General features: G+C 38.3%; 1 protein-coding gene across 1 annotated transcript in view; it reads left to right on the top strand.

Moving 5' to 3' along the window:
• rtn4rl1b (reticulon 4 receptor-like 1b) overlaps positions 1 to 24337 on the top strand; it is a 175856-nt gene extending 151519 nt beyond the window's left edge. Inside the window, exons 2-3 of the mRNA XM_039670973.2 lie at positions 19156 to 19607; positions 19717 to 24337. Coding sequence (XP_039526907.2) covers positions 19156 to 19607; positions 19717 to 20688 — 1424 coding nt within the window. The 3' untranslated portion in view covers positions 20689 to 24337. The remainder of the gene's footprint in view (positions 1 to 19155; positions 19608 to 19716) is intronic.
• The last annotated feature ends 201 nt before the right edge of the window (positions 24338 to 24538 follow it).

The following is a 24538-nucleotide window of genomic DNA, read 5'->3' as shown; positions in this document are numbered from 1 at the left end:
AACTTTAAGTACTAAGAATTGGCTTACTGGTTTTGACTTGGCCACAGCAACATGGCCAGAGTTCAGTAGTCAAGCACCTTCTTACAGAACAATCCAGAAAATTCAATGTGTGGAGCCTATGTGGTTTGTTCCTGGATTTGTTACTTTCTGATGGCAAGAGCCTGTGCAGCTTGTAGAAAGAGAGATTGTGAGAATTGGCTGTGTTTTATTTGGATGAGCATGCCAAGTGAACAAAGCACTGAAAAATGAATTTGTGCCGAACATAATATGTTTGTGCGTGCAATTCATTTACACTTCATAGAAGTTTTTTGTTCCTCGCTTACTGCAGCCCTGCGAAAGTCTCAATATGAACATATTACATAATTTAATCTATAGTGAAAACAAATTGCTTTTATTTACAGAAATATACCATGATACAATGATGGTTTCAGATGGTAAAGCTGTCAAATTGTATACTGTATACCCAGCCCATTCTCATCCCAAGGCATCATATACTGACGCTTTTGACAATGCAATGCGTATACAATATGACACGTAGATATATATGGGCCAGAAGGCGCCTCCTAGTGGTCTAACCCTAACCCTACCCCAGACCTAAACCTATCTATAACCGAAGTGTGTTATATTGACTCTAAAGTGTGCCATGTGCGCTGGATGTGTACGCACTGTCAAAAGCGTCAGTATATGACGCCCTAGGATGAGAATGCGTTGGTATACCATATACTGAATGATTATTTAAAAGTACCCCATGGTACTTTTGACCAAATTAATACTTTTGTTCAGTAAATATGCATTAAAATGATAGTGAAAGTGATAGTGAAAATGATACTGAAAGTGACAGTAACAATCTTTTAAAAAGATTTCGATATCAAATAAATGCTGTTCTTTTGAACTTTCTATTTATCAAAGAATCCTTAAAAATGTGTCACTGTTTCCACAAAAATATTAAGCAGTTCTACTATTATTACCATTAATAATAAGAAATGTTTATTGAGCATCAATCAACATATTAGAATGATTTCTGAAAAAAACACGAAAAGACACTGAAGATTGGAGTAATGACACTGAAAATTCAGCTCTGCCATCACAGGAGTAAATTAGATTTTAAAATAATTTAGAATACATTTATTTTAAAATTTAATAATTTTTAACAATATTACTGTTTTCACTGTGTTTTTGATCAAATAAATGCCGCCTTGGTAAGCATAAGATACTTCCTTTAGAAGCATTTTGCATTTTACAGACCTCATACTTTTTTAAAGATATTTTTACATTCCCATTTCCAGTTCTAGATTTCACTTTTTCTCATTTTTGCAGTCGGTATTGTAGGTATATGTAGTTCCAGACAGCCAATAGTAAATTCGGTCCCACTTTATATTAAGTGGCTTTAAGTGCTATGTACTTTCATTGAAACAAATAATTTGATACAATGGACTTATTGTGTACATGTTTTTACATTGTACTTATATTTTTAAAATACCAGCATGTAATTACAGCTGTAACTAATTTATGTAATTACATCTGTAATTACACAGCTGACCCATCCCTTACACTTTAACCTACCCTTAAACCTACCCATACCACCACACCTGTCCCTAACCTCACCAAGATCACACTTCAATTGCAGCAAAAAAGTATTTTACAATACAACATGAGCACAAGTATTGTACTTATTTTTCAATGCAAGTACGTAGTACTTAAAGCCACTTAATATAAAGTGGGACCGTAAATTCTTACAGATATCAGCATAGAGACATAATGAGCAATCCAGAGATTGTGTGGGTGTGAGGGCTAGTCATACGACCCAGCCTTGTCAGGCGCTTCAAAAACAAGAAAACAAGCAGCGCAGAGATCCGCACAATATTTTACTAGCTGCTCAGTATGAAGTTGTTATCATTCCAGTTCCAAAAAGTGAATCTGGCAGAGTAGGACAGCCCTCAGTCTCTGTTGTTCTTATGAGGTTTGAGCAGTCCCACAGCCTGCGACATGTCTTTAGTGGGAATGTGAACATAATGGGCCCAAAATTCACAGCAGACAGATGCAATTATCGTCTTGTATAAAGGTAGTTCGTAAGAAACATCAGTCTACAGCATACACATCCTAAGCAAAATTTGCAATAGCAATACCTCAGAGTAGCTTACAGGCATCGGGTCTTATACATCAAGTAGTAATAAGTTAAATCACTATACCTCTCAGATTTCCCTCATCAACTGTATTACGTTGACAGTGGGCCCACGGCTCACTTGTTTCTGTGTGAAAGATATGCTTCTAATTTTTGTTTTGTCATTTCTAACTGGAGCAATCCACCGAGCCAATTCCTGCCAGACAGCTAAAAAGTTTGTGTTAAAGAAACAGAAGGGAAGATGAAAAAAGAAGCCTGTCTCACTCAATGGGAGATTATTCAATAATTCTAAAATAAAAAGAGTTTGCAGGGACTTTTCATCCACCATCTCAATGTCCTATCCTCCCTGGAATCATTAGTCCCGTACTGGGGAACACAGACTGGGATTGTGAAAAAAAAAAAATAATAATAAATAAATAAATTCTTCTCGCCTCAAGCACAGGGTGTGTGAGATCCGCTATGTATTCTCGTCCGGCATTTACACACTGAAAACAGCTGAAGGCACAGTCAGGGACATGGAGCAAAGCCACCCGCAGCTGGAGGCGCTGGGTAGGCATAGCTGAATTACAACAAAAAATGTAAAGGCGATTGTGTAACTGTCTGGACTCAGTCCACCAATAACACTGATTCAGGCCTACCCTTAAAGCTGCAGTCCGCATTTTTTCCTTTTTGTCGCCATCTCGGTTCGAAATCTGCAGTTGCAGTCATTTGCGGAATTATCAACTTTATGCGAGTTGTAGTTCGATACCGCACAGTGTGGATGAACACAATGCGGAGAGTGCATTTTTTTCTGTAAGTTGGCCACTCCTAAGTTTGAACGAAGTCTTTTGCATTTTTTGCATGAATCTGTTGTCACTAGTGATCGTCGTTTGAAGCTTTCTGGATCCGTCAGGTTGTGTATTTTCTCAAATATGTATTTTAGATTATTTTTAACTCAAAAAAAGTTACGGACTGCAGCTTTAAAAAGAGAAAAGAAGATGCTTCAAACATAACTCTGTTTCATCTGGGCTAATTTGAACACCGAATAGCTTATTTAAGTTATTCAAAGGAACAGGCTAAAAACAACAAGCCAAAGCAATTACATGCAAAGGCCAATTTCTTTTCTGATATCTGTTTCATAAGTGTAGCTCACTCTCATAGCTCTGAATTTTTAAAGGGTGTATCGAACGGAGATGAGATGAACAATTGATCGAGAACAGTATACTGAGGAGACATGCTTCTCCTTCTCATTTTTCTGGAGGATGGCATCTAACTGTCTATTTGGACCATTTTTGCCCTATTGCCCTTTAATGAAAAGAGAATGAAGGAGCACACAGGGTGTGTGCTGTTGAAGTGACAAGCATTTAAGAGTCTCATTAAAAGTAGAGTGAAGTGTGTTGGGCTGGCACAGGATGCCCAGATATGAGATTGAAATATCAAATCTGTCTTCATGTAACCACAGAACCTGAGCTGCAAATATTATTTTAAATGGAGATGATAATAGTAATAATGATAATAAATGTGTTTTTAATAATAATACAATACAAATATGAACGTAAAATATAAAATTAAAATGTTGTTAAAATTATGTTATTATTTATGAAATGATAAATGATCTGCATACTAATTTTAAATTGTAAAATGAAAATATTTTAAGTATGCATATAAAAATATTTTTCACCTGAAAACACAGCTAATGATAATGATAATAATAATCATAATAATAAGCAGGTATTGTCAAATATCTATAATAAAATAAATTATATAAATCACAATGTAATTGAATATAAAATAAATCACATTTTGAAATAATACATGACAACTATTTTTAAATGACAAAATGTTCAAATACATCATATGTGCAAAAATATTTAATTTTATCTGAATACACAGCTATTTTGAATGGGTTTCAAAGGAAAATTATTCTTTTTGGTAGTAGAAGGTCACAGTGAAAGCATTTACTGTGAACCACCCAAACCTTGAAGTGTACCAGTGCAAAAGCTCATTTTCATTTCTTCTTAGTAAGCACAAAAAAAACAGTGAGAAAATAGAAGAGACAAGTTGTCTGGATGTATCATTTAAAAATTGAACTGGAAAAATGCTTAGTGTAGCACTTTGGTACTACTTGTAAAACCGAATAAGCTATTCTTGGAGTTGTGACTCAAGTATATGAGGATCCGATGGGAAAAAAAAAAGTACAGCTCTCCTTGTTACATTACATTCAGAGATGCTATTAAAAGTCATGTGTTCCCCTTCAAACCATCAGACCATGCATTGGGGGTTTGTAATATGGAAACATGACAGGCAAATTCATTCAGTTTTTGGTGCAAGAACGCTTTATCTGTCCCCCCAGACCCTGGGTCCCCTCTGAACTCTCTGCTGGTGAGAGATTTGCTCTCTCTCAGCTCTCCTGCTTTAATTTTCCTGTCTTCCTCTTCACTCCTTTGCTCCCATGAGTGTTTCCTTTGCCACTTCTCTCTCTCTCCCCCTCTTATTTCGGCCTTTCTCTCTTCATACATCTGCTGACGGGCCCTGTCTGAGACAGCTGAGCCCACAGTTGTCACCGGTGCCACTCAGAGTCCCTTCACAAAGCATGATGTGGAGCTGCCTGCAGTGTTTCATTAAGGCCTTACACTCCAAGTCCCACAGGCAAAAGGCCTAAACCAATCATTTCCCCTCCACGACCTTTCCTAAAATGGAAGTCCAGCCGAGTGGCCAATAGAGGCCAGCGTTAGTGGAACAAGGCAGGAATATGTGTTGATAATAACCCCAATGGGGAGATAAGCTGAGCAAATGTAATTTTACAGGACTAAGCCGGCCTGTTGTGAAAAGAGTGAAGACTGGCATAGCACAAATACTCTCTCTCCTTCTCGTTTTTTTTTTTTTTATGTTTCATACTAAAGTGTTCCTTTACGCTCATGGTCATTCTTCAAGGATAGTGAATTGTTACGATTCTATGGGAAATATGCTATAAAATGGAAATATGGATTTCCCTCAGCCAAAGGACAGCCATCCACAACAGATGGTCTTAGGATGGTTCATTTTTGTTGACATCCAGGTACCCTGCTTGGCTCTGAAAGGACAGCAAATGCAGTCTGGGAGTGATGTGAGGTATCATATCTCATTCCCTCTTCTATCAAAACACATGACAAACAGGAGGTTCAAATGAGGCATAATGGCACAGTTAAGAGTTCGTTTTCACAGGCGTTTATGGTTATATTTCTACTCTTAATAGTAATTTGTGTTCTACTGGTAGCAATCAACTGGTTAGTATGGTACAGTTAGCCCGTGCAGATGTTGCAACCGTATTGTATTTATAGTGTTGCTTGCTATGTTGTGATTATAGTATTCATGGAGTTGTCTAGCAGATATATCAGATATATCTATCAGTTGTCTATCAGATATATCAGTTTTGAGAGTTTGGGCTAGTTTACTCCTTCAATACTCTTCGCCCGGTGTGCAGGGGAAAAGGGGTATAAAAAGACTGAAAGGCACTCATGTTACTCCTTGTGTTACCTATGGTCTTGTTCAGGAGAGCAACCCACAATGTTCTTTCATAATCCAGAAAGCCCTTTTCACGGAACAAAAAAAGTTGGTTTTAAGTTTAAGTATTTAAGTAAATTAGCATGATGGAAGACTTTTTTGAAGCCTGATGAATAAACTTTGAAGTCGGTGTTCAGCATGATGTGGCTTCCGTATGACTCAGTGAATCCCGTAAGCTGCTGTACTATCTCTAACGTCCAGATTGGCTTTGCCTTAATCAGGGCCGTACACTGAATGTGTTTTATCCAGCTGAGCCTCCCGTGTCGCTTCTCCCGCTGAAACAACCAAACAAAAACAGAGCGGAAAGAGTAAACAACCCTGGGATAGTGACACTGGCCGAGTAGGAGGAATACAGAAGATAGGACACAAGGGGAAGAGTGTAAGAGAGACAGCGCGAGATGGCGAAAAAAAGGGTGGGTGTTGATTTGCTTTGCTAAAAGGAAGATTATGAGCAAGTATGTTTTGTCTAATATGTATGCTTGATGACTGTTGTCATTAGCAAATAAGACAAGGAATATATCTCCTTACCAAAATCAGGTTCAGAGCTTGTGGTAAACAGGGGAGACAAGGGCTAGATGTCACTCATGTGAATATTTGCTATTCTTCTCTCCTGGCATAAGTGATGTGATGTGTAGAAAGAAAAAATGACGTAAGTGCTCGAGTGTGGAACGGATTTTTGCTTTCCCAGCACCAGTGGTATTCTTTCACCATATAGATGGGCTACATGGCCCATCATATTATGAATTATACAACAGCTACTTGTTATACAACAGTATACTATCTGTTCCAAAAGTGCTAATATTAGTGAACAGCCCTAAAGAGACTTTACATTAAATTAAAACATAAAGACCAGGACCACCAGGACCAAAATGATTTTAAAACTACACCACGAATGCTCCTGGATTACAAGCCAGTACATAAACTTTACACAACATTTGGCATGTCACTGTCTTCTCACTATAGGCTTATACCTTTCCCAAAAGACGCTATTAACCCTCTGATGATCCTCGGTCACTTCTGACCGAATAATTTTATGTTTTGAATTATTAAAAATCACAGCTTCATCGGAAGGTTATGATACTTGGTGACTTTTATGGCATTAGGTATGTGAACACACGAAAAAATTGAGGTCATGATCTGAGCATGCTAAGTGGTCTTAAAAAAATAGTCACCCTTGTGGTCTTTGGTCAAAAATGAACCCCATAGGAAATGAATGGGAAATTGACAAAAACACAAAAAATTTTATTTAAAAAATTAATTACTATTTTTATCACAATTTATATTTATTTTTCTACAATTTTTTTTAATAAGAAATAGTTTTTGAGATTGTTTCAACTATATATTCAAATCCAGCAAGAAACAAAAAATGTGTTCATAAACAGCTGGGGAATTCACATGCCTCTCCATAGACAGATGCACATGCCATCTAATGATTACATGGTCCTACGCTTTTTCTCTATACTGTAACCAGATGGTGCTAATTTTCTTTTAAAAAAAAAATTTTCTGAAGGCCTAGACTCTATATTAAACAAAAATACTGCATTAATAATTAAATAATAATAATAATAATAATATATATATATATATATATATATATAGAGAGAGAGAGAGAGAGAGAGAGAGAAAAAAATATATATTTACATTGAAAAAATAGACCATAAATATTGCATAAATATTTATAAGTTCAATCAAATTGTCTCAAAATACTAAATTAAAAAGAATAAATATTATAGAACAAAAATAAATTGCATTGGTTTTACTGGGATGGAAGAAGTTTCTTCATCAGAGGGTTAATTATGACGCTCATACATTTCTATGAGATTGCTATTTGTTGCTGTGAGATTTGTCAGTCTTATCACAGAATGAGGGTTACCAAGCACGACCCCTGGGTAGTGGGTATCAATGTCCTCATCAGTTACACAGCAATAGAGTGCAGGCGAAGCCTGAAAAGAATATCCTGGGTCATAAAGTTCCATCAGTGACATCTGGAAATAGGCAAGAAGAAGCTCATGCTGGTCAAGGACATGCACAAACACACAGAGCTTCAAGCAGCATTTATATTGGGAAGAAAGTGGTGGCAAAAATGTTCAACAGTCATAAGCGCGAGTGTTTGTGTGAATGGGAAGCGTTTTAACAGCAGTCAGTGGAGAGGTCAGAGCAGCAGGTCTGGGGTCTCCTTGCTGTACGCCGGCTGTCAGGACTAATCTGTTGTGCCCCTGCAAGTGAGGGTATTACACATATCTTTTTCACACTTAAGTTAATGAGCTGATAGTGTATCTTGTTTTTATTAGCAATTTGCTGCTTGACTTCTCTTAAGAAGAGTTCCTTAACCCTCTGGGGTCTGAGGCGTTTTCTGGACTTTATTTGCAACCAATACTTTTAAAGCATATCTAATACGCATAAATGTTTCACAGTTGACAAATGTTTCAACTATGTAATGAGATGAACACCTAAGTCCCGCCCCTCCGCTTCCGGCTCATGGGACCTTATTTCGGAAAAAATATGTATGGTAGTCAATGGCGAGAGACAATTATCTTATTATTCCGGCTGAACTGTGCCCTGAATTACACATATGATGTTTGCCAATTTAAAAAATAATTCTAAAAGTGAAGAAAGTCGGCAGTTTGTCATAAAACAGAAAAGTAACATTTAGTTTTATGTGAAAAATGGTACAACACACTCAGGTATGACGGCGTAACATTACGATTATAACGTAAAACTATAGAAACAATGGCAGACATTAGCCTCAGTAAAGTTAGCTTCATTCATTGAGAGAAAATGTGCGCCTTTGGGGTTTGTAGCCTTTGTAATTACGTATTTTCACAGTCTTATACCTCAACGGTTTTACATCAAACTGCGACTTTCTTTACTTTAAAATGTATCTTTTAAATTGACAAACATCATATGTGTAATTCAGGGCACAATTCAAACGAGATCAAAATATTTGTTGTCTCTCGCCATTGACTACAATACAATATTTTTCCAAAATAAGGTCCCATGGTGGTCGACCGGAAGGGGAGGAACTTAGGCTCTCTATAGCGTCTTCGTTTCAACACTAATATAATATTATAAAATACGCTTACACTTTATTTGAAAGTGTCGGTGTTAGAGTGTTGTTATATTATTGCGAGACACGGCAGAGAAATACATTGATTTTTCATGCAGTGATCAGTTTTGAGATTTTGGGCTAGTTTACTCCTTCAATATGTGTTCTTTCAAACTGTTATAAAGAAAAAGTTGAAAAATATACTTTAGATGTTTATTTTATTACATGTTTAGGGTCAGTTGCATGTAAGTATACATAATTTATTGTTTATTACTATGGCATGCACATGTAACTTATGTAACAAGGGCACTGTATAAAAAAGTACTTCCTCACAAATACATAAGGAATAAATATAAATAAAGACGATTAATTACCATTCTGTCGCAGACTGCGGGATATCATTGGTATTTGAGGTGTAGGTTCACTGACTCTGGCTCAAACGTCCATGGCTAAATTTTACCAGTTGCCATTTTTCAACATTGAAAGTTTTTAAAACAATTCCATAATGGCGGGGACATTGAAAATTATTTCGATATGCAAAACTGTTCAAAGATGCGCAAAACTCAATCATAGCAGTCAGTGCGTGTTTAGTTTAGTCTTGAATGCGGAACCCTGATCAAAATTTTGTGTTACAAAATGAGGGTCAAAAACAGTCTAAATTAGGATGTCTTCTCTTGCTGACATTAAAATTGGACCTCAAAGACCATTACAATAAAAAATATGCAGTTCATGACCCCTTTAAAATGATATTCATTCATTCCATTCATTTTTCAAATAATATTATTTTATGTTCCACGGTAGAAAGAATCTCATACAAGTTTTGAATGATGACAAAAAATATCCCTTTTATGTCATTTTGACTTCAACACTTTTAAACCTGCCTGTATGACATGGATTATACACCACAAACAAACATACGCTCACACATATCCAGACACCGCGAGTGAGAGGGGTAAGAAAAAGAAGGAAAGAAAAAAGCTTCTCTGGTGGTGACAGCAGCAGTTTTCAAATTGAGGAGCTAAAAATAATTGGTCTAAACAAACAGCCACCATTTGGGGAACGTAAATAATAAAGAGAGGGATTTGAGCGGGGCGTGCAGATGAATATACTCTGTTGTCAGACGATTTAGGAGGTAACAGAAATGCAGAGGCGGACAGCTGAGGAATCCGCAGATGTTTAATACCTGGATTTTAATTATGGGAATTTAATAGATGTCATGGTGATGTTAATTCTATTTACTTGTGTTGAAAGAAGAAGGGAGGGTTATTGTTTTATGCTTTGTTTAGTATGCTGGACCTTCGAGTCATTAGAAAGTATTGGCGGGGGCTTCAAAACGTCCCGTTGGTCTTGCACAGCAATCAACCCCAGGATGGCACTCCTTTATCAGAGAGATAGACTGTGAATGATGATTCTGCGGTTTGAGAAGCCGTCTATCACTGCATCCCCAGTTCGGCCATGCATAAATCAGACCGTCACACCCGCCCAATGTTGTCTGCATGAGCTTGTGCCACTGTATAACATAATTAATAGCGCGTCGTATTGAGCCCTTTATGCTCAGCTATAACTCATGGAGCTCAATGGGATGCTGCGCAGAGGAGGCGTCTGAAGGCTAAAAGAGTTTTACATCCAGCACTTGGCCTTGTTCAGAATGTCTTGCACATTCTTTTGTCCTTTAAGACGGACTCGCAGTAAAACATCCTTAAAAAGGGCATGTTTTTCAGGTTACGAAGCTTTGGTCGCGTAGATTGTTAATGGCTCATATCAAGGCTAAATACAATTCACTTTGCCATCAATTCATCTTAGCTCCTTTAATGTTCAGCCTTATTCAATGGCTGGCTAATACAATGCCTAAGGACATGTATAGAGCAGTTTTCAAAGAGCTAATTTTCCAGTCGTCTTTAATTTAAATTTAAAGCTTGATGTTAGCCATTGATCAGCCAGACAGAATCGTCTGTTATTGGGCCGCTCAAGAGTGCCGTGTTTCCTCCACTGTATTCTTACTGGTTGAGCGCCGGCGGACACGCGACGTGCTTACCGAATGAACTGTCGGTAAAAGGTTTTTGTGATGAATGATTTACAGCTTGAACATACCTTGCTCAAGGCAGGCCTGCACACCCCAGTCTTGCTGCAACCAAAGGGGCCAATTTTCCAGCTCACTTCGTTTTAGTATTGGCATCCTTTAACACATTTCTGAGACTGCCTTCAAAGAAAACAGCGCTCCCTCACATGTGTGTGCCTATGCTGCATGCCATGCAAGCTAACTAGTCGCATGGCCCAGATTTGGAGGCAATAAATTATGGAACAGTAGTGGATTTTTACTCTTTTTTTTTTTTTGGCAACTCCTATCTTAAAAAGTAGTAAAGGCACACATACACAGACAGACAGACACACACACACACACACACACACACACACAGGGATAGTTTACAGAAAAATAAAAGTTATGTTATTTAATGTTTTTCTTAAGTGTATACAGTCACTATACAGTACAGCTTTAACGTTTGGGGAAGGTAATGCAAAGGCTGTGTTTTTCCACAACTTGGCACTGCAAATTGGCTTGAAATCCTTAGAGGCATATGGATTTGTTCCTGGATTAAGTTTGTGTCTCTCGTGTATTTGACGTGTGAATCGGTGGGCGGGGCTAAAAAGTCAATGATGTAGAAGCAGGTGTTGATCTTCTGCAGAGGCGGTCTTTCATCGCACTATGATGTCATACTGAGACCAAAACGAACTGAAATCGTTTTGGGAGCTTGGTTTTTTTTTAAAAAACTGCTATTTTTAACTATTTTTATTTTTATTTATGTATTTGGCCTCACTAGGAAGTTTTGAGTTCTGAAACAGGATATTTTTATAGTACAATGACATCTTGTATGTCAAAATACTGTTGACTGACTACGCAAAAAGTAAGTGGCTCATGAAAATTTGGTAACACTTCCTTTTACAGTCCAGTTACCCATGTAACTATGTACTTATTTTAGTAACTACAAGGGTAATAACTAGTACTAACCCTGAACCTACCCCTGTTCCATGTACTTACCTTATATTAGCCAGTACTTTCTAAGTAAGTACACTGTAAGTACTGTACTGTAAAAGGAAGCGTTACCGAAAATTTTGTACAATGGTTTTCCAGTTTTTGCGGTTAAGGGCTTTATATTTGGCAGCAGGGAGGCAAAGCCATTTGTTTTTAAGGCTAGCCTCGATCTGTTTTGCCCAGGTTTTCTTGAGTGCCATGTTGAACCTTCCAGCTCACAGGCCGCTGTCGCCAAGGTAGTTGATATGGTAGACAACGTTCGTTCATTCAGCATCCGTGACCGAACCACTGCAGCCTGCGCTTTTGGATTTTTTTTTACTATTGGCTGATTCCCACATCTCAGTCTGATGGTGTCATATCGAAGCTGGTCACCGAGACACCGGATTTGTCACAGACAATCCATTTGGATCACTTCTTGTTTATTTAAATTTGATTTTAGTGCAAATATTGCAAGATTTAAGAAAGTCTGCATTTATATCTGGATTACTTGTAGCCTAAAACAATGGCTAAATAGCAATATATTCAATAACCATCATGTTGGGACATATCAGTCAAAGTGAAGCAATGTGCTCTGATGATTTGTGCACAATATGAGCAGGAATGTATACAGGAAAGTAAAGGGCCAATTTAAAATGTAAAGGTTAACCATATTCATTTTTCCTAAGTCATTTTTTCACTCTTAGATATATATTCAGTGGCTATCTCTAATCTCAGACACATCTACTGGCATTACAAACCAATTAACTTGTTAAATGCACTGACTTTCAACTGCAACAACACAAGCGTAAAAAGCAAGCACTGCAAAATAAAATCAATATCGAAACTGTCTACTTAGCTCAGACACTTAGCTCGGACAGGAGTTGGCAAAGCACAGGGTTTCCGTCATGGGTGAACGGTGTCAGCACAACCTATGCCGTATTAGTCAACCTGGTGGAGAATGGTTAATATGGCAAGTGGGACTTACTAATTTAGCGCTAAAATCTCCGTCAGGCTAGAAATTAAGGATTGACACTGAAAATCAGCCTATGCTGATCCATCCTAATGTAGAAATCACCCATTATATGTAGCCTATCATGTATGAATGTGACGATTTTTTTATCAATAACAGTATGAAGAGCTATTTTATATTCTGTCCTGCTGCATCGAGTTTAAGGATCTGGAAGGAAACGCTCTCAAGGCTTAAGTTCTCCAAATGGCCACTTTGTAATCACTCTGCAAATTATAAAACAATCACAGAAAATAAGTGCTGGTTTTACTGAAGAGAGGGCCAAGACAAACAGTATAATTGCTGTTTTATTTTCCTATTTTCCAAGTGTGGAGTGATTGAGGAAAAATATTAGGAAAGTGACCCTCAACACGAATGCTTCTGTTATGTTATGTGCTGTATGGTTTTTTCTTGGGGACATTTGTTCCCGCAACACATGCACTCACTTGCAAAGATTATATAATCTAAATTGTGATTTCTCATTGATATAATTGCTATAATTACCTAATTGCTAATGCTTATAACAGACTAAATATCCTAAAATACAAAAATTTAACAAAGCCAGAAAATATTTAGAATAAAGATAGGTCAGAAATACACACACATATGAACTATACTTGGGAGGACTTCTCAACCTCTATTTTTCTGAAAATAAGTACTTTGAAGGTAGAAAGTTATTAAAAATATAAAGTTGCAAAGCCATATATTTTCAGGTCAAGAAAAAAAAACAAGCAACTTTTAATGATTGTGCCTTACGCTTTTAATGATTGTGGTTGATGGTGAACAAAAGTTTTTATTGATTTATTTTAGCAAGAAATCAATAATTGTATTCAGCGAGGTGGAATTAAAATTAAACTCTAACTCATTTCATTTGAGGAAAACGATTGCCTCAATTCATTTAAGTTTATAAAAACAATAGTTGAGTACTCTGAACTTATTTTAATCGAGTTCACAATAATATTTCTCAAAACACAATTAAACTTTACACTGCATTTAATAATGTATATAGCTGAGACTTCACTTTATTGAGTAAAAACAGTGTGCGACATTGAAGACTATAATGACGGTGAAAACTTCAACCATATGAATACATTTTATTTTAAATATTTAAATAAAAAACAGTTATTTAGATAATAATTGCACTAATAATTTAGATGATCAAATAATTGCAGCCTTGAGGGAAATAGAGGAACTTAAAACTTTAAAAACTAAATATAATCAAAAACATTTGAATGGTATAATTACCAATTTATTATTTTTGTTTTATTATTTACCAATTTTATTTAATGTGTACGTGATATTTTCCCATATATTGCCTCATTCCTGCATGGTTAGGACACGTAAGAGGGGTTTACTCTATTTATAAAGTAATACAGCCATGTGTTAATTTATTAATAACATTTTTTGGAAGAGACATAGCAACACACACACAAACACAGTCATTAATTATGAGACATCTCAGCCTTTCATTATTGTTGTAATTAATTAAGCACAACAGAATGTTGCCACTGCAATATCTTATTTAATAAATAATAACCATCTCTCTCTCTCTCTCTCTCTCTCTCTCTGATGAAGGGGTTAGGCCACTGTGCTATGAAAAGCAAATAAACAGCTTGTCATTTCATATTAAGATTGATAGATGTTACATTAGCTAGCATAAGCTTGCCGCTAACTAGCAAGCTCAGGGCGGGCTGTTTTGGGGAAACAGAACCACCATGTCATATTAAAGCAGCGGATCACACAAATATAATAAAGTCAAATTGCTGCCATTAATCATTGCAATAAACTAATAGCCACTTCAAACAAATGTCACGTGAATTAATGAAATCTGATTATTCAATGAACAGTGTTTAGTTGTTCACAGGCTAAAGCCTCAATCACTTCTTTGATAAAGGTCTGCCGTGCTGGAGAGATCAGCCTCGCTTTCCAGGTAATTGGTTTTCACACCACTAAAGTGACCTTGCGACATGATGACATAGTGGTACTTTTCTTTCCCTAAAACAGCTCATCCCGACCTTTATATCTTTAACAAATTGCCTGACACATAAAGACCAGTGGCCTTTAACCTTTTCCAGGACAAGAACCTCTCTGTGGATTTTGCATTTTAAGCTTGGCCTATACAAACACACACCTAATACAATGTTAATTTATTTACACACTGTACTTTGTGCACAAAAAATGTAGGATTTGCAATAAACATCATAAATGAGTCATACTTGTACATTACACATTCATTTTTAAAACTGAACTGAATTTTAGCTTTGGTTGAGGTGTGTTCGTTTGTTATATTTTCACAAGAATAATTGACGAACCCTCTGCGGTATCGTTATAGACCCCCTGTTGAAGACCCCTGGTTAGGTCAAAACGTGTCAGGAGGACAAAGATGAAGTCGCCTATTATGTCAGCAGTACATTAATCTTGCTTTTGTGCGACACAGCGAATACTACACTTTAGTTCACAAACAGCATGGGATCATGTTTTTAACCTCTCTACGATTAATTCATCTAATGTCTGTCTACGTATAACCACAGTTTAACTTGGAAAATAACTGTCTGCAATGACTAAAAACTCACTTGATTTCCCTTTGGCTATGCAAACAAGGCTCAAACCAATCAATGCAGAGCTTTATTGCTTTGCCATTAGCTTGATTGTCAAAGCTACTGTGTGTATGTGCGAACATCAGCATGAACACCTATTATGTGAAAGCATGTCATTTGCGGACTTGTGCGAGCAAGGCAACAAACAGCCAAGTGCTTATCAGGGTCCTTAGAGAGAAACAGGAAATTGAGTTTATCCAGTGTAATGGTGGGCAGAGTCACGGAGGGAAACAGACGGACCATTTCTCTCCTATTAGCAACCATGTGTTATTCATGAGGGCGAATTTAGTGTGAACTATGTTTCATTGATATTCTGTGCACTTACTTTGCACTGACTGTCTGGGGACCGAAGCCATTCTGTTTTATGCCTTTATTAATTTATTTATTTATTTCCACGCTTAAAATCTGCATGGCATGAAAAGGCATGGTGACCGGGGGTCAAGGGGTCAAACATCGAGCCCAGTGGAAGGCCGCTTAATCAACCTCAGCTTAACAAGCCTTCAAAAGTGGTAGCAAGGTTGAGAAAAAAAAGACAGACAATGAAAGGGAAAATAAAAGAAGGAACTGAGGAAGTGTTCTGGGTGAGATTGGTGGCTTACAATAGCATGAGACCAAGGAAAATGCCACGCACAACGACACGACTTCCATTGTTCCAAAACCATAATCCCTCTCCTAGCTTTGGGAGCTGGGATTGGTGTTATTGACCGAAGCATTGTTGAGACTGAGTGGTCAAAACAAATCATTTGGTTCATCAGCACTGTGAACTCAAGTTCCTCATTGGTTCTCAGTCTTTGTCTGGTATTGTTGTGTTTTACATGCAGACCATTCCCATCTGTGGATTACTTTTTCCTGTTTAATTTAATAAATTAGTTATTGAACTTATTCGGATCAGTCTTCCCCATCGTTGGACCAGATTGTGACAGGTGACAGGCTTATTGAGAGCAAAAAAAAAAAAACACATGATGACAATATTCATCCTTATGAAATATATTCAGTAAATGACAAACCCTTGGCCCCTGTGCCATCACTCCTTCTCATTATTACTTCTCATCACTTCACAGCACTAAAAATATCCGGCCTCCCCTATTTTTGCTCTCAACTTGTCTCTGGATGAGGAGGGTGTAAATTGCTGTGTGTAAGGGTTCCAAAAGGGCTGAAAGAGGACCAGGATCAGGGAGGTGACAGGTGCGAGGCAGCAGATCTCTCTGGACTTAGTTTAGTATTGCAAGGTGGAAAAAAGACAAAAAAAATCCTCACCAAAAATAACATTGAGCTAATGCATACCTGACAACTCAGGCATGGTGTGATATGGAGGCAGATATACTTTAATATATAGTGTGCAAGCAATTACCATGAAACCACCATGGTAACCAAAAACTGCATGCTATCATGCTAAAAACGCACTAGTTTAACCGCATGTTGCACAGTGAAAACATTCAGAAAACCAAGCAACTGCATAGTTTCATCCTAGGTTGTTCTGAGTGCTTTTTAGATGGTCATGATTAGCTTGTGATGATTAGATTAAAAAAATCTTTCTCACTTCATGCTGTTATCTACAAGGCGATGCCCAGTTCTGTTACAGTTTTATATAAAAACGGAAGGAAAAGCAGGAGTTTGAGGAAAATAATTACACCTGCAGTGTGACAAAAGCTGAGACAAACAGAGGGAAGCACAGTATGTGCGATTAGGTGATACGCCTCCACAAAAGCCAGAGCTACACCAAAGGAATAAGTCTATTATGTAAAGTGCTGAGGAAGAATTTCATTATATGTGATATGCAAAGTTTAATGCAAAGGGGTTTGAAAACAGACGTAAACAGCCAGCAAGTAAGGAAAATAAGGGGAAGAGGCTCAGCAGCTCCGCCAGTCAAAGCCGAGTTGTTTGCCTTGTCTTTTCCGATTTATTTGGCAGAAATCCCCAGAAGCTTAACTTTCCGTAAGCAACACAGCGCACACACACCGTCGCTCATTCACTCAAAGGACAGGTGTCACACTAACAAAACATATGGGGAAGGAATGAAAAAAAAAAATCCAGTAGCCTACTGAATGGATAACAGTAAGTAATATTGGATTACTACAGATCTCGTTATTTTATATCTTTTAAACATGAGGAGTTTATTACGATCTATCTTTTCAGCTGTTCCTCTCAGCTAGGTAATTCTCAAACCCACAGCTGTACACACAGCACTGAGATTGTTTGAGGCTTGTGAACCAGACATCATCAGATTGTTATCCGATTTAATGTGGAGATAGTGTATGGAAAGATAGGTGGCTATAATCCCTCATGCTCAATAACCTGAGAGAAAAAAAACCCCCAGACCTATCCCATCCTCATGTTTCCCATCAAATGTTTGCTATCAGTGCTAAAATTCTTTTTTTTTTTTTTTTTTACCATATCCAGGCTTAAATTCTTCAAGTTTTTGTTAAGAAACAGATAAGCCCATGTGTAACGAATCAATAGAATAATATCTAATTCTTCTCAAGGGCACTGTTTAGCATTGCTGACCGACATTACAAAAACAACAACAATTTTTCTGTTAATCCCGCACGTATGCACAAGGCCCAAGGGGGAGCTTGAGAGGGTTCCGGTTGCTTATTTAGTCAGTTGGTCAGGACATATTTCATTTTGGCATGCTGTTAGGACAAATGGGATTACATGGCCACTCTGGGAGCGAGACTCACTTGCAGGTGAGGCAAGCTGCTCTGGCGCTGTCATCAGACGCCCATGGAATCATTGGTAAAGGTCAGCAGAGTCTGCATCTGAATGCCATAGCTTAGACACATTTGGAGTCGAAAGCTATTCCAATAAATATCCGCTCATCTCCTGTAAAAGCGTAATTCCTGCCTCTGTATTTTGAAGGCAGAAACCTGGAGGATTATGGTGATGTTAAGAGACAGCAGGAGCGAATCAATTTTGACTGAATGACAGGAATGATGCTTTGAATAATGCATCTTTTAATAGAAGGGCGGGGGTGCCGGCGCTCATGAGCAAATGGGACTCTCATAATAGTGGAAAATTTTCTCCTTCTCTGCCATTCTGTGTGTAGATGAATTGGTTGATAGGTTACACAAAATGGTTCCAAGGAAGCATGTCAGAAAGCAGCAAGGGTATTGTATGCCTCTCAGAGGCTTAACACAGGTTTAACTAAGCACTCGAGAGGTTGTTGGTAGGCTCTGGGATCAGTCTCAGCTGAAGCAGGGTGAGCCAGATTTATACACACTTGGACAAAATAAATACTTGTAAAATACCAGATTTTGCAGCTTCCCCGAAGGGCTCAGAATCTCAAAAAACGATTCTATTTGCTTGTCATTGTTTATTTCCTTTTCAAAATGGGCTTAGTTTCAGAGGGCATACCTTATTTCATTGAGTCACAACCATTACTGCTGAAAAGACCATCTTAGACCAAACCAACCTCAACAACTAATAAAGTTGAAATTACGAGTATGGTACTTTGTTTCAGGAACTTTGTTTTGGTCACTCATCATCACAAAGTTTACTAGGATCTGTAAATGTATTCTCGCATCTATCCCACTCACAGCTCTATCCCTACAGACTAGGGTTGGGTACCATTCATATTTTAACCGGAAATTTGCTGCCGGTACCCAACGGTACCTTTTTTTCAGTAATTTAGGCAGGTTTACCTCAATAACTAGCACTTATTTTGTACTTAAGTAAAAAGTGTTATTGACATTATGCCAGAGCTGCCTTGGTCGCTGTCTGCCATTGCAGAGCAAATTCAAACAGCGAATTTATTATTCATGAACTAATTTAAATTTGGATCATAAATTCTGTATTGTAGGTTCAACATAGCAAACACTAAGTCTCTCTGTTTTTCTCTCTATCTCTTTTTAGGCTGTGGGCTGGAGTTCCTGTTGGTACTCTGCGGGCTAGAGCTCTCCTGGTCTTGCCCACGTCACTGCATTTGCTACACGGCCCCCAGCACTGTCAGCTGCCAAGCCCACAACTTCCTGTCCGTCCCAGAAGGCATTCCCCCACACAGTGAACGCATCTTCCTCCAAAACAACAAGATCCATCGACTACTGCGGGGCCACTTTAGCCCTACCACGGTCACTCTGTGGATTTACTCCAACAATATCACATATATCGAGCCATCAACTTTCCAAGGATTCACATTGCTGGAGGAATTGGACCTGGGAGACAATCGCCACCTACGTTCACTGTCTGCAGAAACCTTTCATGGGCTGAGCCGGCTCCATGCCCTCCATTTATACCGCTGTGGCCTCAGTGCACTGCCGAACGACATCTTCCAGGGTCTCCGCAACCTCCAGTATCTGTACCTGCAGGTGAGACACACACATAGCTGCTTGTATATAAAAAAATTAAACAGCAATGTAGGTTATCCTGTATTATTGAAGTAAAGATATAAACACTGTTTTGTTTGTGTGTCTGAAGGACAACCATTTGGAGTATCTGCAGGATGATCTTTTCGTGGACTTGCACAACCTGAGCCACCTGTTTCTTCATGGGAACCGTCTGTGGAGCCTACACCAAAACACATTTAGAGGACTGGGGGCTCTGGACAGGCTGCTCCTGCACCACAACCAACTGCAGTGGGTGGATCGTCTGGCATTTCACGACCTGCGACGACTTACTACTCTCTATTTGTTCAACAACTCCTTGACGGAGTTAGCTGGAGAGTGTCTGACCCAGCTGCCTGCCCTGGAGTACCTTCGCCTCAACGACAACCCTTGGGAGTGTGACTGTAAGGCTTTATCACTGTGGGACTGGCTCAAAAAGTTCCGGGGGTCCACGTCATCAGTGGGTTGCTTAGCACCGGCAGAACTGGCAGGCAAAGATTTGAAACAACTGAGGAAAGAAGACTTCCCTAACTGTTCCGGATCTGAGTCCCTGCACCAGAGTAAGACCAAGACTTGGGCAGGAACAGATAAGGTCTCACTGAAGCAGGAGCCCCATCCTGCCCAGCCTCCACAAACACACCCACACCACCCCCAACTGAATGAACAATACCCTTCTCCTCCCTCTCCCCTGCCCCAGCCACCCCCTGCCATAAATGGTGTACTAGCAGGACCAGGAGGGTCTCCGGGCGCAGACCCTGCTCAAAGACCCGGCCGCTCTCGGAACTGCACACGCCAACGTGTCCGAGGCAGAAAGGGAAAAGGACCCAACGAGGTCCATATCTTAAAAGAGATGGCGGATAAGGAGTATTCCTCACCCGATTTCACGGGGAAATATGATGAAACATCTTCCGATGGTTCAAACACCCGCAGAAAGCACAAATGTACCCCTCGGACCTCTGTGCGTCCCCCAAGTGGGGTCAAGCAAGCCAACAACTGTGGACACTCTCACGATACAAATCTCTTTCTCTCTAGTATTCTGGGAATGCTTGTGCTCATTCTGCGCTGAACTCAGTATTGGACTATCATGGATACGCCGCAGTCCTCAGATCAGTTCTAGCTCCAGCATTACCAGGCCTACTAATGTGTGTATGTTTGTGTGTGTATGTGTGAGTGATAAAGTGTAATACATTGTATAAGGAGCTTTGCCATTTAGACTGAAATAGATGAAAACTGAACACTGGATGTTATAAACTCAAATTTGGGTTGGGGAAAAAGAAGAATAGTAAAGCAAACCGAACATGCTTGCACTGCCACCGTTGCTTCTCCCCCCCCCCCCAAAACAATCAAAAATGACCCTGGGTCATTCTAAACTCCAGGTAAACTGAATCCTGGGTTTTCTTGCTTCACGTTTCACACTGCTCATATTTTTCCCTGGGTAAACAATTAATCCTGGGTTTCATAAAGTGAAGTTTCATATTGAACATTCCTAAACCCTGGGTTAACGTTCTTATTTGCATATTTGCAGGGTCAGTATCATTAGTCCCTTTCACACAGCAATTCCGGTAAAATTACCAGAATGACTTTAGCTGTAAATACACAAATATGTGTGTAACGCAGTTCAGATGTTATGGTAAGAAGGAGGTGGGAACCGGTGAAAATTTTAAGAATGTAATAACAAAGCAATTACAAAACGAAAGTAAAAGACAGCAGCCCCTCAAGGATGTCTGGTGTCACATAATAAAACATAAACAACCCAACATAAATCCCGGGCTGGCAACACGTTGAAAAAGCAATCTCGAGCGCAACACGTTGAAAAAGCTGCGAGTCCAGGAGCAACAGTCAAAATGATCATCTAGCCCATATTTAAATAGAAAAACTATTTTTCCATTAGATAATCACATAATCTCCATAAGAACTCTGATTGGCTCGAAGCAGACTTCTTACATCACCATGTTTTGACTATATACGTGTTTCATACCGCTGATATTCATTCTGTGTTCACACAGAGCATATTAGAGCCCAACCGATAAAGGATTTTGAAGGCCGATACCGATACAAATATTTTTGGGTTTTAAAATCCGATATTCCGGTATATCGGCCGATATTTTTTTTTATTAAATATTGTTGGATTTTACACATGTGTAAAAGAAAAACTAACTTTTCTGCAAAAGATACATTTGATACTTTTTATCTATGTCTAAATGTTCACTCCTCGCAAGTATAACTTACATTTTACAATACAGGGACTGTAACTAGAGATATGCTAGTTATAAATACAGTAATCATTACTTTATTTAACCAGTTTATTTATTTATTTAGTTTCCACAAGGAGAGATGATTGAAGCATGTTTCATCCGTTTTTATTTTTATTTTTTAAAAATTCATTTATCGGCCATTATAACTGCCGATACTGTTATTTTGGAAAATGCCTAATATCGGCCGATAATATCGGCTGGCCGATATATCGGTCTGGCTCTAGAGCATATTACCGATAATTTACTGGTAATGTTACAACTTCCCTCACTGGTAAATTGCCAGAACTGATGTACCGGTATTTTTGAAAAGGTCCTGTTCTCACATGATCTCTTACTGGTAATTTACCACTAAAGACTGTATGCAAGGGGCTATTGATTGGATGAATGCAACACAAAAGCTGTTTACATAAAAGCTCAAGAATTGTGCATCCTTGTATTGCCGACTGTAATATTGAGTTTATACTGAATGGATACTTTGGACTATAAAGGTAAGAACAAAACAGTCGCTTCAGTCTGCAGTGTTTCCGTGACTGTACAAAGCATGCATATATACGTATGCGACTGGTTCTCTGTTGCAAGGTTAAATCATCCAGCTTTAACATTCTAACCCTGCATCGTTTCACACTGTACAAGTTTGGCACTGCAATGTGGGGTTAACACTGCTCCGGAGGAGGGTTTCATGACCTCGGGTAAAAAGCGGTGCTAACCCTGCATCTAAACAAGTGTGAAACGTTTCTTTACTCTGAGTTAAAAGCAGTTTAGAATGAGGATAACCCAGGGTTATTATGCGCAGTGTGAAAAGCCCTAATGTGTAGAAAGAATGTGTGATATGAGACCCAAGCAAGCAACATAGATATGTGAAGATATGTGTAACATTACTAACACCAAACAAGCATATAGAATACCATCAAATGAAACGTATATAGTAAACATAGTAAAAGTACATTGCCCTTTGTTTAATTTATCACATTATTGCCAAATGTATTGGTGCACGGTCTCCTAAGATAAGTTTCAACCATTAGCAGGACTTCCTTTCTTTGTGGTTGAAATATTCCACTGAAAGATGTGAAACAAAACAAAGGTATTGTATGAAATGAAACAGTGTTATGAACGGAATAACCAGTTAAAAGCACATATATGATCTTTACCTCAGAAAAGGTAAGGCCCAAAACCAACATATTTTCACTTTAGATGGATTTTTGTTTCCTTTCAATACCTTCCTGCATTTATTTTTCAGATTTCCTTTACCTTTGCTCTAAAAAGTGACTTCAGGTGATTCATTCTTGTTTTGGATTGTACTGTTTATAACAGCACATAAAAGCCAATGGTTATACTAGCTGCTATATTGTTTATAGAAGCAAATGAGTCCCATTTTACCTCATCAGCTTAAAAAAAAAAAAAACTCAGTATGTGTGTGTGTGTGTGTGTGTGTGTGTGTGTGTGCGTGTCCAGTATAAAAAGCTATGAAAAAAAATTAGAGTTGTGTTTGTTTCTTGTCCTCTGTGTTGTTTGTTTTGTTTGGCTGTGACTCAGAGGACTTAGAAATGGACTGCTGATGGGGGTGTGGACTCTGGAGGGGACACAGGTCTAATTGAAGTGAACTCTATTTTGAAAAGCGCCTTCAGCCTAAGCCCGCCATCGAAAACATAGACACCTCTCTTTCTTAAAGCGGTGTGAAATCATCTGTTTTAACAAGACAGAGAAGAAAAAAAGAAAACGACAAATAAAAACACAAACATGAAAACTAAATGTATCTTTAAGAGACTTGATGACAAAAACACATTTCAAATTTAGCATGGCCACAAAAAAAAAAGACCTTTTGGAGCCATAGGCCTGCTTGATTGCCTCTACAGTGTCTGCTGTGAATGCAAATACGAGTCAAGGAGAGGGACAATCGCGTGAACACTCGGGACATTATGGACGACAGACCGTCAGGTTGCCCGTCACAGATGCTGTGGAAAACAGGAGAACTACGACTCCTGTTCTAAGACACACTTTGTAAAAATAAGGAGAACTGTATCATCACAATCTGCAATGGAAATATTAATCAGTACTATGACACTGACATCATTAATGACATTTTTGATTACAACAGGGTTCCTGAATCTCTGAAGGACTTCTCTTCAGAATGCAATTATTATTTTTAATATTACTTTCTTTTGATTTTTCTGTTTTTGTTTAAACATTAATTTGGTCTGTCCGTAGGGCACCATTTTCTGACTAAACTGCACAACCCAGTCTCCTCTTGTCCTTCCCTTTCTCTCTCTTCTGTGTCTCTCCATCCTAGTGATTTGATGGTTTAACGAGTCGTTCTCAAAAAAAAACAGGAAAAAAAACTTTATAAAGATATTAAAATCTATATCTTCTTATGTTAAATGTGTTTGTTTGCATTTACTCTGTGTGCTTGTTTACAGATGTTGAAGAGTCCTGACATAAGATGCAATTTTACATATGATCGCTTCTCCTTGCCTTAATTATTTTGAGACTCTTTGATGCCCCTGAGCACTGGCACCTAGATCGCAGGACAAGAAAAAAAAAAACTTATAAAATAATGAAAATAATAAACTTTCAACAAAACATTCAGGGAATTTAGAATGTTCTGGTTTAAGGGTATATATAGGCCTAGGCTAGAAATACGTTTGATAATGAATCGCTCGTTTT

The sequence above is a fragment of the Pimephales promelas genome, chromosome 16 (assembly GCF_988280905.1).
Source record: "Pimephales promelas chromosome 16, fPimPro1.hap1.1, whole genome shotgun sequence".
Classification (NCBI taxonomy): Eukaryota; Metazoa; Chordata; class Actinopteri; order Cypriniformes; family Leuciscidae; genus Pimephales; species Pimephales promelas.
Note: the sequence above shows the minus strand (reverse complement) of the source record. Positions and strands in the feature narration are given on the sequence as shown.